The sequence below is a fragment of the Triticum urartu genome, chromosome 6A, assembly GCF_056163025.1.
Source record: "Triticum urartu cultivar PI428250 chromosome 6A, HENAU_Tu73, whole genome shotgun sequence".
In the NCBI taxonomy this organism is placed as follows: Eukaryota; Viridiplantae; Streptophyta; class Magnoliopsida; order Poales; family Poaceae; genus Triticum; species Triticum urartu.
The window spans coordinates 75256784-75269139 of record NC_141878.1 but is presented as its reverse complement, the minus strand read 5'-3'; the positions used below and the strand labels follow the sequence as shown (position 1 = coordinate 75269139).

General features: G+C 46.8%; 2 protein-coding genes and 1 pseudogene across 2 annotated transcripts; 1 reads left to right on the top strand and 2 right to left on the bottom strand.

Moving 5' to 3' along the window:
• Positions 1–228: 228 nt before the first annotated feature.
• Positions 229–1388, bottom strand: LOC147964034 (uncharacterized; annotated as a pseudogene).
• A 3346-nt stretch (positions 1389–4734) lies between these two features.
• WEE1 (WEE1-like kinase) lies at positions 4735–8699 on the top strand. Its single transcript, XM_048693005.2, has 9 exons — positions 4735–5239; positions 5350–5410; positions 5479–5542; positions 5700–5963; positions 6282–6346; positions 6441–6550; positions 6630–6816; positions 7083–7436; positions 8173–8699. The coding sequence occupies exons 1-9, from the start codon at positions 4893–4895 to the stop codon at positions 8269–8271; spliced, it is 1551 nt and encodes a 516-aa protein (XP_048548962.2). The 5' UTR covers positions 4735–4892; the 3' UTR covers positions 8272–8699.
• A 27-nt stretch (positions 8700–8726) lies between these two features.
• Positions 8727–10828, bottom strand: LOC125528556 (zinc transporter 2). Its single transcript, XM_048693006.2, has 4 exons — positions 10248–10828; positions 9944–10005; positions 9708–9852; positions 8727–9319 (listed from the first exon to the last, which is right to left on the bottom strand). The coding sequence occupies exons 1-4, from the start codon at positions 10741–10743 to the stop codon at positions 8925–8927; spliced, it is 1098 nt and encodes a 365-aa protein (XP_048548963.2). The 5' UTR covers positions 10744–10828; the 3' UTR covers positions 8727–8924.
• Between the last annotated feature and the right edge of the window lie 1528 nt (positions 10829–12356).

Here is a 12356-nt window from a genome sequence, read left to right as displayed (position 1 = left end):
AAGTCTCCTGGATCACGTTCGGTGAGAAAATCACGTTCCCGAAGATTTTATTCCGTTTGGACTCCGTTTGATATTCTATCTCTTCGAAACACTAAAATAGGCAAAAAAAACATCAATTCTGGGCTGGGCCTCCGGTTAATAGGTTAGTCCCAAAAATAATATAAAAGTGGAAAATAAAGCCCAATATAGTCCAAAACAGTAGATAATATAGCATGGAGCAATCAAAAATTATAGATACGTTGGAGACGTATCCCTCAGATACCTTGTTGTCACTATATACCTTGAACCTGGATTAGTATCTAGCACAGCCTGCAAATAATCCATAATCCTAGTGTATTGGGCCTTCTGATCTCCTAGCACAACATTCTTTGCTGCCTTCCTAGCCATGTATGCCATGTGGGTTGATATTTCCACTCTATACTTGCTCTTTGCAATGTTAATTATAGTAGTGATTGTTGTGCATGGGTCATTTCTGATTGCTTCCTCACAAAAATTTGCAACCCACCTAGCAGTAACTTTTGTGTTCTCTGACACAGAAGGGCAAGTGTGCACCAAATACTGCTTCCTTATGGTAAATGTTTTCTCATTTGCAATCTGAGAAGCTGCTACATAAAAAGGGCATGTCTCATCTATGCATTGTGCTATAACCCTGTCACTGCAATTTCTATGGTACTCATAGTTCCTGTTTTGTGCAATGTGCATTGTTTGAAGTGCATTCCTAAACTGGTACACATCAAGGAAGCAATGATGCTTCACAAATTGCTCATCTGGGTGAGCTCTCTTCTCAGCATGCCATATCCTTTTGTTCATCTTTTTAGCTCCGCTTTTCCTCCCATTGGGCAAAACATATGCGAATGCCTTTCACCATCATCATCTTCCACACCCAAGTCCATTGGTTTCCTGTCTTCATCAGATGATGGTATCCAGTCCTCCTCAAACAACTCCTCTACACTTGCATGTGATCTGCTTGTTGGGCCTTTTCTATGTTTCTTCTCCCTTTTCTTCTTCTGTCCATCTTTCCCTACCCGCTCCTCTTGTTCCTCTTCCTCATCCTCTTCCTCATCTGCATCCTCTTCTTCACTTTCAGGCTCATATAGTGCATCCTCCTCCTCCTCCTCCTCCTCCTCCTCCTCTGTCTCATACATTTCCTCAACATATGTGTCCCCTTCAAAATGAAGGAGTGGATCTTCCCTCTGTCTTTTCATCTCATCAAGCCTAGCAAGGATATCACCATATTCTTCCAAATTATCATCATCACTGTCCTCCTCATTATCCATCACTGCAGCTTTTCTCTTAAAAGAAGTGTCCTTCTCTTTATTTTTCTTATTCTTCATAAACATTTCAATTTCCTTCCTCCTTGTCTCCTCCATAACCTTTTCAATTTCCATTTGGTCCTCTGAATTGTTTACAGGATTTTCTTCCACTTGTACATAACCTAAAGCAAGTTGCTCCTCCAAATTGTTTGTGATATGCTGTGTTTGAAACTGTATGGGCATTGGCTCCACTTCTGCTGCTACATGCACATTTCCTGCACTGAACAACACTCCTTCTTCATCTATCTGATACAGTTTGGGCTCTCCAATTTCTTCTAGAGGGATTTGCTGCTCAATAACATTGGAGCTGGTATTTATACTTGCAGCATTGGGAGAACTGGCCCTAACAACTGTTACATTCAATATCTTTTGATTTTGTAATGCTATGTTGTCTAGAATTTCCTCAAGCTTGTCATCATCATCTATTTCTTCCATTCCTTCTATCCCTAGCCTAGGATCCCTGACATAGTACATGTAATCTTTAAATCCATAACCTTCTGTTTCTATCAGTGCTACTAGGTTGTAAAATGTTATGTCTAACATCATTATCGATCTCTCAATATTGTCTCTGTCATGGAAATGCATCCTCAATTCCCAAACCTCATCATCCAGACTGCAAAAAATATAAAACACATAGCAGTATAAGTGCTTAATTATAACTGAATAACACTAATGAAACAGCTCATGTTATTGCACTAATACAATCCTTTGTCACTTATAAAGCAAATAACAGGATAACTCATTTAACAGTGAACCTAACCAAATGTCTAACTTCACTCCAATTAACAGTGTACCTAAAATAAACTGAATAACACAGCACAAACATGCATTTTTCTAAGTTAATAATATCATAATCATATACTATATCAGGATAACTTTGTTGCTCGTTTATAAAATCAACTAAATCAGCTTATTTCTAAACTAATCTAAAAATGTCAACCCTAGGGCACATGACAAACAAATCACAGCATCTGAACTAATATAAATATTGTCAACCCTAGAGCACATGACAACAAACCCACAACATCTACTCCATCCGATATGATAGAGCAATATGAACACTAATCCTAGGAGTACACTAGCAACGCAATTGAATGGAGAACAGGAAGGGGAAGAGCAAAGAAAAGTGGATCTCACTAGACACCGCCGTAGGATGACCTGATGTGCTGGCTTCCCGTCGGATTGGCCTTCACCGCCGCGGCGAATGCTCTCGCCGCCCGGTATTCCATCGAATATTGCGGGTCCTTCTCCTCCGATTCCTCCGTCGGCTTGCTAGGGTTCGAGCTCCCGCAAAGCTCGCCTGGATCCACTTCTGGTCCTCCTCCACTACCTACGATGCGTGCGGCGCTGCCGGGCGGAGCGCCGCCACCAGCAACTCCACCTTTCGCCGGACTACGCATCTCTGCAGTGCGAGGGGCAAGGGGGCGACGGCAGCGGGAGCGAGGGGAGGGGGAATAAGAATGTGGAAAAAGAGATGGATGCGGGGATGACTAAAGACAAGACCTAACGCATCGTCTAACGCCGTCTGCCAGCTGTCAGGACGGCCTGGAGTGCCACGTAGGAGAAAAACGGGCCCCATCTGTCATAAACTCGCTTAACACGGCCCGATCCGCCGATCGGTGGTTTTTGCCAAACAATTACGCTAGACATGGTGCGTTCTGTAGCGAATCTATATCCTAGTGTTTTTCGCAAATCTATCCCTCAAAGTGGTGGTTTTATGCAATATACTCTGGACTAGACCACCACCCCTTGGCCTAAATGGGTTTCTTTATTCATGGGTCCTCCCCTTTGTCATTGTTTCTTATTTCCTCCACCAATGGATGACCATGACTATTGGCTTGGACTTTCGTTGACTTAGCTTGGCTTTTACCCAGACATGTAGGACTGGGTACACACTTGTTCACTTCTAAAGAAAACCTTGGCTACCATTGTTTATGATAGGCATGCTCTTCTTTGTTAAGTACCAAGGGAGGACTCAAGTACAAGTTAGTGTTTTAAAAAAAAATACAAATTCTATTCATACTTGAAGGAAAAAATTCAAATCGTGCAAATTTATACAAGAAGTGCATCGGTCATATGATTTGCGGAGGGGGGGGAGCACAATTCCATGTACTTTAGCAATTTGAGTGAGAGTGGCTAGGCGTCGCGTAGTAGCTAGAGGGAAGCCCCCCCTCCCCATCGTATATCTGTTTTCTCGCGAGGACATTTTGTGGTTTCAATTTATTTAGATACATGTACTTCTACCATATATTGACTCTATGGGTAAAAAAAACCACAAGCCTTGGAACAGATGATTGCTAGTTTTGCCTACTAGTTACTCCAATTAAGAATGGACTGCACTACCAACTGCAAGATCTTTTCATTTGGACATTGCTTACCACAAAATATGTAACTTGAATTTGGGTAACATGCTACAAAATTAGGAAAAAACTATGTAGCGGAGTGACCTCGGGAGGGGAGTTAGTGCTCCCGCGAGAACACATCGTCCACATACTCCCACCCCCGCCCCACGCAGGAGGTCGTGTCTTCGATTTTCTCTTTTCCTTTTTGTGTTTCTATGGGTTCTCCCGTTCTTCCGGTTTTACTCATTTTCCTTTCTAGTTTTGTTCATGTAATCTGGTACTGTGCATGGGTACTTCCTAATGGGCATGTACACTACTGACTATTGTGGAGAGACATGTGCACTTTCTCTGCGATATGTGTAGTTCCATATGAGCATATGTACTACCCTGTGCATTTACATGTGTATTTTCTTTAATTTGAGGCATGTGCACGCCCCATGTTGGTACACACCACTAACATGGGAAGTATACACGCCAACATTGGAAGACCATGCACTATAGTAGAAGTACGCACGCTAGCGTGAAAAATGTACTTACACATCAATTTTTTCAAAACCTAACAATTGGAATAAAGTTTGAACGATATCGACACAAGAAATTTAAGGGCGAAACCGTTTGTGATCCAGATGAATGGTTTAGAAGATATCTTCTTGTTTTGATTTTTGCATGCATCTCCACCTAGAAAAACCATGAGCTCCCGAGTCCCGACCCCCCTCCCCAATTTGTTCATTTTCATTTGTGGGGTGTGTGTGTGTGTTGGGGGGGGGGGGAGGTGAGCCACTGGTCGAGCAAAGGGGTTGTGGTTGTGGGAAAACTAACCATTTCCAAGACAATTAGGGAAGTTAACTTCTTTCTACGATGATGATATCTCGTGGTGATGTGATTGTGAGTGTAAATACCAACCAAAATGCCATTACCAATCTGGGCCTAGGGCAAAAAAGCAGACATGTCCAGCCCAACAGCCTAACCGGGCCAGCCCAACATCCGGATCTGGATAGAAACGGACACGAACAAAACGACGTCCCATTTCCCACCGAAACGTTTTTCTTATTTATTATCTCTCCCGCCACAGCCAGCCAGAGCTCCCTCCAATTCCAGATTTCTCGATTTAAAAATCATTTCTTTCCTCCCTTTCGCACCCCGCGTCTCTCCCCACCCCCACAGCCAAACCCCAGCCCCGCCGCGGATTCGAATCCGGCATTCCGCCGCGCCGGGGAGAGAGGAGCGAGCGTCGGCGATGCTGAGGACCAAGACCCCGGGCCCGCGCGGCGGGAGCAAGTCCCGCCGCCGCTTCACGCCCCCCGCGACCAAGGCGCAGGCGCAGATGGCGGCGGCGGCGGTGGCCGGCAGCTCGCCGTCGGGGGAGCTCTCGCAGAAGCTCGAGCACGTCACCCTCTTCCCCCTTTTCGCCGACCGCCCCTTCGCCTCGCCCAAGCCCTTCGGGGAGCTCCTCGAGGACCCCCGCCCGGCCCCGGCTCCCGCCCCCGCCCCCGCCCCCGCTCCGCCGCAACAGGCCGCGCCCGTGGACGCGGACGTGCCCATGGAGGACAGGGACGCCTGCATCCTCAGCCAGGATTTCTTCTGGTAGATCTCTGATTCGGCTCTTGATTCGATCCGAGCTGCAGTCTGTGTCCAGTGAGAGTGCGCATCTCGGGCTAACCCTATCCCTCTTCTTGCCGCTCGCTGTTTTGCAGTACCCCGGATTACCTCACGCCCGATGCGCCGCAGCTGGCGAGCGGCTTCGACGCCGATAAGGTGGGAAAAAGACATATTTTCTTGTGTGGGATTACATTGCTTATCTGATCTGTTTGGGTTATCTGCAGGAGAACACCCCTTGCCCCCAATCTCCAGAGAAGTCAGTGGCCCGGAGCAAGAGGTACAAGAGAGGTGAGAGTGCGAATGCTCAAACTGAGTCCTATTGATCTGAAATCATCATTATGGTCTTGCCTCAAGATCCAGTTGCCTAAATTCCAGAGTTTGATATGCTTGCTCTGGCATCTGGCTCAATGTTGTTGTATTAATAAAGGATTGCCATTGCTTACAGATTCTTCCCCGAAAGGTCGATCCATGGACCTAATGGAGGCGGATAGCCAGGAGATTACTCCGGTCCGATTTTCTCTAAGTCAAGATGATCCAGAGGAAGAAAAGATGGCGCAACCTAGTTCGCAAAAGAGAGGTAGCTATGTCCCACATTCAGCAAGAGTTCTGCGCTCCCAGGTGACGCCTCCACCGTGCATCAAGAATCCATATAATATGGACCCTCGGATAGATGATAATGTGTTCTCCGTGAGGAAATGCAAATCATCAGGTAACATTTATGTGCTTGATGTTATTGAAACATGTTCATTTCACATCCTTCAAATTATGTATACATGTTCATTTCACATCCCTTCAAATTATGTGTACATGCTCATTTCACATCCCTTCAAATTATGTGTACATGTTCATTTCACATCCCTTCAAATTATGTGTACATGTTCATTTCACATCCCTTCAAATTACGTGTACATGTTATAAAGTTAATAACGCATAATCACTGCGTGTGATTTTTTATCTCAGTAAGAAACATTTATAGCAGCATCTTTCTCACAAAAAAAGAGTTAACCGACAAAATATCTGTATTTAGGGTCTTCTCCCTCTATTGGCGCTGACGGTCTTTCACGTTACCGTACCGATTTCCATGAAATTGAGGTATGCTCTCATTAGATATTGTTTATGTGTTCATGTTCATGTTTTAGTTTTACATTTTGTGGAGGTTTGGGTCATGACAATTGTTTGTTTGCAGCAAATTGGATGTGGAAACTTCAGTGTCGTGTTTAAAGTTCTGAGGAGGATAGAGGGCTGCTTGTATGCAGTAAAACGGAGCATCAAGCAGTTGCATAATGACATGGACAGGTAGTTTTCATAGAAGCCCTCTTGCTTCAGTAGTTAGACCATGATTAACTAATCCCGTTTGTTGTATATTTATTTACAGGAGGCAAGCATTGAAGGAAGTGCATACTTTGGTGGCCTTAGGTAACCATGAGAACATAGTTGGATATTTCACCTCTTGGTTCGAGACCGAAAAACTTTATATCCAGATGGAACTCTGTGACCGTTCCCTATCTGTGAATGGGGACAAGCCGTTGGAGTTTGGGGATGCCCTGGAACTGTTGTATCAGGTTGGTTTACTAATCCATTTTATTTTTTGTTGGTCAATGGTCAGTATTTCAAGCAAAATGAATTCAATGTCATAATGTAACTAGTATACCATTGTAATAGTTGTTCTAACAAGTTTCTTGAAATTATGTAAAGTACTCTTGGATTCATCATCTGCTGCTAACCACCCATGCATTGTTCGTTCATGTACACCTCACCTATTAATATAACCATTCTTTCATGTGCACCTCACCTACTAACGTTGAAAGTAAATTTTGTGAAATGCAAGATCTGCAAAGGTTTGGACTTCATTCACGGGCGTGGCGTAGCACACCTTGACGTGAAACCAGATAACATATATGTCAGGAATGGTATTTATAAGCTTGGAGATTTCGGTTGTGCTACACTTATTGATCGAAGTTTGGCAATCGAAGAAGGAGATTCTCGTTATATGCCTCCAGAAATGTTGAATGAAAAGCATGAGCATCTTGACAAGGTAGACATCTTTTCTCTCGGGGCAGCTGTCTATGAGCTTATAAGAGGCACTCCGCTTCCTGTTTCTGGACACCAGTTTGCAAGTCTCAGAGAGGGCAAAATCTCATTGCTACCAGGACACCCAATGCAGTTCCAGAGTTTAATCAAGGTATGGCAACATCACCATGTGGCTTTCCCTTTCCAGCTGTTTACTTTCGCTTGCCCTGCATTTCTGTATCCAGATTGACAATCAATTGATACTATTCTACTCTATTGTATCTAAACCCCTTACATTCAAAATTCAAAATGACGGCTACACTCTTCCTTAATCTAATCCCCATGCTCGATAATATTCATGATCGCCCAAGTAACTCAACACAACATAATGTTTTATTTACTTCTGTGGCTAAAAGCTTAAAGTTTGCTGCTGTGTTGCTAAAATTTATGCAGAAGCAAGTGTCTTTCGTGTAACCATGTTGCGTATTTCTTCCAACTGATGAAGCAGTAGCATAATACACTAGTACCTCACTACTGATACCTCTTATTGGCACTCTGTATGTCGACTGTTTACGTGCGTGCACAATCCTAACACTTCCAGTGGTGCTTGTGCGTCCTTTTTATAACACTAACACGATCTATATGGTACCCATTGGTGCTTGTTACTCATGACCATCATATAAAGAAAGTTTCACATGAATGAACTTCTTTCACCTTTAGCTTTGTTTCATTCAGTTGATTCTTTGGGTCACGGCTGTTACAATTACAGCTATGACGTATCTACAGAGCTGCAATTTGCAATTGCTTGGCACCTTAACTAACTCTAGCATTCAAGTCCAAGAAAGATGTCCTCCCTTCTGATAGGTATTTCACATGCTTGCTCACCCCCACTCTCTGCTTACTTTCAGTCGATGATGGACCCTGATCCCGTGAGGCGGCCGTCTGCGAAAGAGATCCTGAGACACCCCATATTCGAGAAGCTGCGTAATGCCTCGGCAAAGAAGTAGGACACCGCATCCGTCACCCAGATCCTGCAGTAGGAGAGCAGGCAAGCAGCCACCAGCCAAGCGAGCTAGCACAACATCGGCTGCTGCCAAATTTTGTCTGTCTGAAAGAAGGCTCTCCGAAAACGCGCCACGGATCAGTTTTTTGCCCTGATCTGTTGTTCCTGTATAGCTACTGAGTGTTCTTAAGCTGTGAAGCCATTTGTGCGCAGGGAACTCGAGCAATATCTGTAAGTTATGGCCGTGTTGGTCCTGGGTGTTTTGGGTTTGGTCTGGGGGTTGTGCATCTCGTGTTCAATTCCTGGAGAGCCAGGAACTCTTCATTGGTTTGCTGGTGTACTGGTGTTGTGGTTAGCCTGCTTGACTGCCATTTGGTATTGTGATGATTGTGTGGGAGGAACTAAAGGAAGGATTATGATGTCCTTTTTTCAGTTGGACTTGTGGCATTTTCGCAGTCGTAAATAAACAAGAATTTAACATTTTTGCTTGTTTTTCACCTAGTAGTATTATGTAAACAGTTCTCTTATCACAGCACATGTACTATGAGGCAATAGCCTACATTGAAGCTACTAGTATCCTTGCACTATGAAATATACTACAGTATGAACGAACGTCCAAAACTAATTAACAAACCAGCCCCATGCAACTTCAGACGATCAGGTGTCCCATATCATAACGACGGCGATGACGCCGACGCCGAGCACGACGGCGAGCCAGCGGCCGAGGGGCGTGTCGGCTTTGACGGGCCGCTGGGGCTTGTACCCCTTGGAGAGGAGGTGGTTGACGGAGACGTAGATGAAGATGCCGGTGGCGAGGCCCATGGAGACGGCGAAGACCCAGTCGGCCACGTCGCCCTGCGTGGTGGCGTCGATGGCGATGCCGACGCCGACGCCGACGGGGCTGGAGACGGCGAAGGCGAAGGCGTAGGCGAAGCAGGAGAGCAGCGGGCGGTTGGGCAGCATCCGGAGCAGCGCGATGCCCATGGCCACCGCCGCGAACACCTTGTGCAGGCTGATCGTCCACAGCGCCTTCCACGCGTCCGCCTTCGTCTCTGCAATGCCAATGTCGACAGGTCGCAAGCATAGTTAGAACTGTAGGAAGATTGATTATCTGGGATTTTCTGTTTTTCTGGTTAATGTCAATGGAATCTGTGAAATGCTGATTGAAGTGGACATCAATGGACGCGCGAGGAAGTTGCGAGCATCTGGACTGGAGCATCTATTCAAAGGCTTGAACAAGTAAAAGTATGCATGACAATGACTGAAGTGAGACGAAGCTGGCTAAGAACTAGCGGATGTCGGTTTCAGAGTTGATTGATGGTTGCAACTTGCAAGCATCTGTACCGAACCAGTGGTCGAGACATGAGATGCAGATGTCTTCTTCTTTCTCATGGAAGTCAAAATTTTGGACGATTCAACGACGTCGTGAGTCTCTCTTACCGGCGACTCCGATGGCGATGCCCTCGAAGACGGAGTGGAAGCAGAGCGCGGCGATGAGCAGTATGCTGTCGCCGAGGGTGCTGGCGTTCCGCAGCATCGACGCCGTCGAGTGGCCCGTCGCCGACGGCCCGTGCGCGTCCTGCTCCTGCGCAGACACCACCAAGATCAGTTTCGTTTGGTGGCCTGACTGTCACAAAGCAAAAAACAAGACTGAACTCGGAGGCTGCACTACTTACAGCTGCTCGTTGATCCGAGCCGTTGCCATTTGTGCTGCCCAGCTTGCCCTCCTCCAGCTCCCCTGGAAAGTTGTAGACAGGAGATTAAGATCGGTAAGAATATAATCAAGATCATCAGGAATTAAGCATACTAGCAAATGTCTTCATAACAAACAATAGTATAGAACGCAAATTTGCATTTAACCCAACGCCCAGCTGCCTCCTTTATGCCGCCGGGTGCCAGCACGGCCGGCACGGACATAGTAAAAAGTAAAGTATAGTTTCAGCGGAGAGCACGTGAGCTGCCGGGCCGCTCACAACTCACCTGCGGTTGTTGCCGGGGCGGCGGCGGGCGCGGTGCGGCCGCGCGCGACGACGGAGGAGATGGCGCACTCGGCGAGCATGGTGAGCACGTAGCCGGCGCAGGCGAGCATGAAGGCGAAGGGGTACTCGCTGGAGGGGACGAGGTCCCCGAAGGTCTCGTTGGCGTCGCTGAGGAAGTGCATCATGGCGGTGCCGAGGAAGACCCCGCCGGCGAACTGCGTGCCCAGCGCCAGGAACGCCTCGTTCCACCGCATGAAGTAGGGGGACACTCCGCCCGCCAGCGTGCCCGCGAACACCAGCGCCAGGCACCACAGCTTGACCGCCACCAGCCCCGGCGCACGCAGGTCCGGCTTTTCACCGCCGTCCGCGTCCGCGTCTCCGGAGTCCGCGTCGTCGTCCCCGCCGCCTCCATGGGCCCAGGCCGTGCTGGCGGCCGCGCAGAGCCAGAGGAGGAGGAGGAGGTGGTGGCGGGAGCTGGCGGCCGTGGCCATGGCCATGCCGGTGCCGCGCTCTGGTGCTCTGGTGTGGCGCGCTGGGAACCGTTGGGGCGGGCGGGGCGGCCGAGAGGGGGGCCGAGGAGGGAGTTTATACCGGGGCGGGAAGCTGGAAGGGGCTGACGTGTGGGCCCGTGCGGTGCGGGTAGATCATATTGCCCACGGTTGGTCGCGCTGGCCGGAGTACAACTTTTTTCTCTCTCTCGTGGGGCAGAGTACTACTACTCCCACTTTGTACTGGCACGAGGATTCTCGAGATCATACTCACCCGGCGTTTCCCCGCATGTAGGCACCGACAGGTGGGTCACCATTTCGTGGGGTAAGGATCTCAGTGGGCGGTGTGGAGCGTGAGCTACGTTTTAGTGGAAGTAGGCCGGGAGCGTGGGAGGCGGGCGGTAGTACGACGGGGACGGCGTATCGGAAAAATCCGTTTTCCAACAAAAAAGACGTGGAAAATCCGTTCGGGCTGATTGCGTCTCCGACGACTTGGCCTTGGACCTGTGCCGTGTGTAGTAACCCGAACTACACACTTGGCGAGGCTCGACACTTTTGCATCGGTTTCTGTATGTCATTTTCCTCCTGGTGGCTGGCTGGTGCTCCAATATAAATAAGGCACACTCACAGAATTGCTTAAAGTTGATAAATCCGACGAACGTCCGTGACCGTGGGGCAGCCGCCGTACCGCGTCTCCATTAACAAACTCGGATCAACGCCGTGGGCAGATAGAGAAAAGGTGCAGCATTTTGGTCCCATGCTTCCGTCTCAATCCATGAGAAGAAGGAATTATTAGGATGACGAGATGGTAGAGCCGGGCTCATGTTTTTCGTTTTTTGTTTTTTAAACGGAGCTCGTGGATTTATAATAATGCCATTGTATATGGCTAACGGGCGCGCATCAATCTGGTTCGGATGTGCTGCTTGCTTGCTTGCGTGCCTTTCCCGGCCGGCCAGCAATCGACGGGCTAATAATCCGAGGTCCGACCGCGACGTCGACGGCAAGCGATCAAGCTTTTCGTTTCCCTTTTCATTGTGATAGTTTAACGATGGTGAACCAAGCTGTTCTCTCTCTTTTTTTAACTGAAAAAAGTACCCCGGCTGTTCATTGTTAGCGGTCCTACCGCTGAAACGAGACCTCCTATCGTACGCTTGCTGCGTCAGCGATATTCTGCTTTGCTTTTTTGCTTTTTTGTATTCCTCGATTTTTCATGTTGGTTTTCCTTTTATCATCCATAAAAATGAGCTCGCTTTCAAAAGGGAATTGTTTCTTCATAATTACATGAATATATTTCAGTAATTTTTGAATAATTATTTTAATTCATAGTTTTCTAATCCTCATTTTTCATAACCACATAAAATATATTTTTAATAATACAGCTACATTTTTTTTAAAAAACTATTATTTTTTCTGTAAAATGTGATAATAAATAAAATTACATGAATAATATTAAAGACATGATTTTAAAAAACATGTTCATGCATTCAAAGAATGTTGATCGCATATTTTATAAAATCACCATATGTCAGGAAAAGGTTCACTATGTGTATTAAAAAGATAAAAGTATGTTTTTGGTCCCTCAAGTTCCCACAAAGTATAGACTTGGTCCCTAAAGATTTTTT

What these genes read in the sequence shown, in the direction of transcription:
- WEE1 (XM_048693005.2), top strand. Translation starts at nt 4,893, where the DNA reads ATGCTGAGGACCAAGACCCCGGGCCCGCGCGGCGGGAGCAAGTCCCGC. An exon ending in CTCAGCCAGGATTTCTTCTG is followed by an intron (nt 5,240 to 5,349) that starts GTAGATCTCTGA and finishes GCTGTTTTGCAG; the next exon opens with TACCCCGGATTACCTCACGC. An exon ending in AGTTCCAGAGTTTAATCAAG is followed by an intron (nt 7,437 to 8,172) that starts GTATGGCAACAT and finishes GCTTACTTTCAG; the next exon opens with TCGATGATGGACCCTGATCC.
- LOC125528556 (XM_048693006.2), bottom strand. Translation starts at nt 10,743, where the DNA reads ATGGCCATGGCCACGGCCGCCAGCTCCCGCCACCACCTCCTCCTCCTC. An exon ending in GCTCGGATCAACGAGCAGCT is followed by an intron (nt 9,853 to 9,943) that starts GTAAGTAGTGCA and finishes GTGTCTGCGCAG; the next exon opens with GAGCAGGACGCGCACGGGCC. An exon ending in CATCGCCATCGGAGTCGCCG is followed by an intron (nt 9,320 to 9,707) that starts GTAAGAGAGACT and finishes TTGGCATTGCAG; the next exon opens with AGACGAAGGCGGACGCGTGG.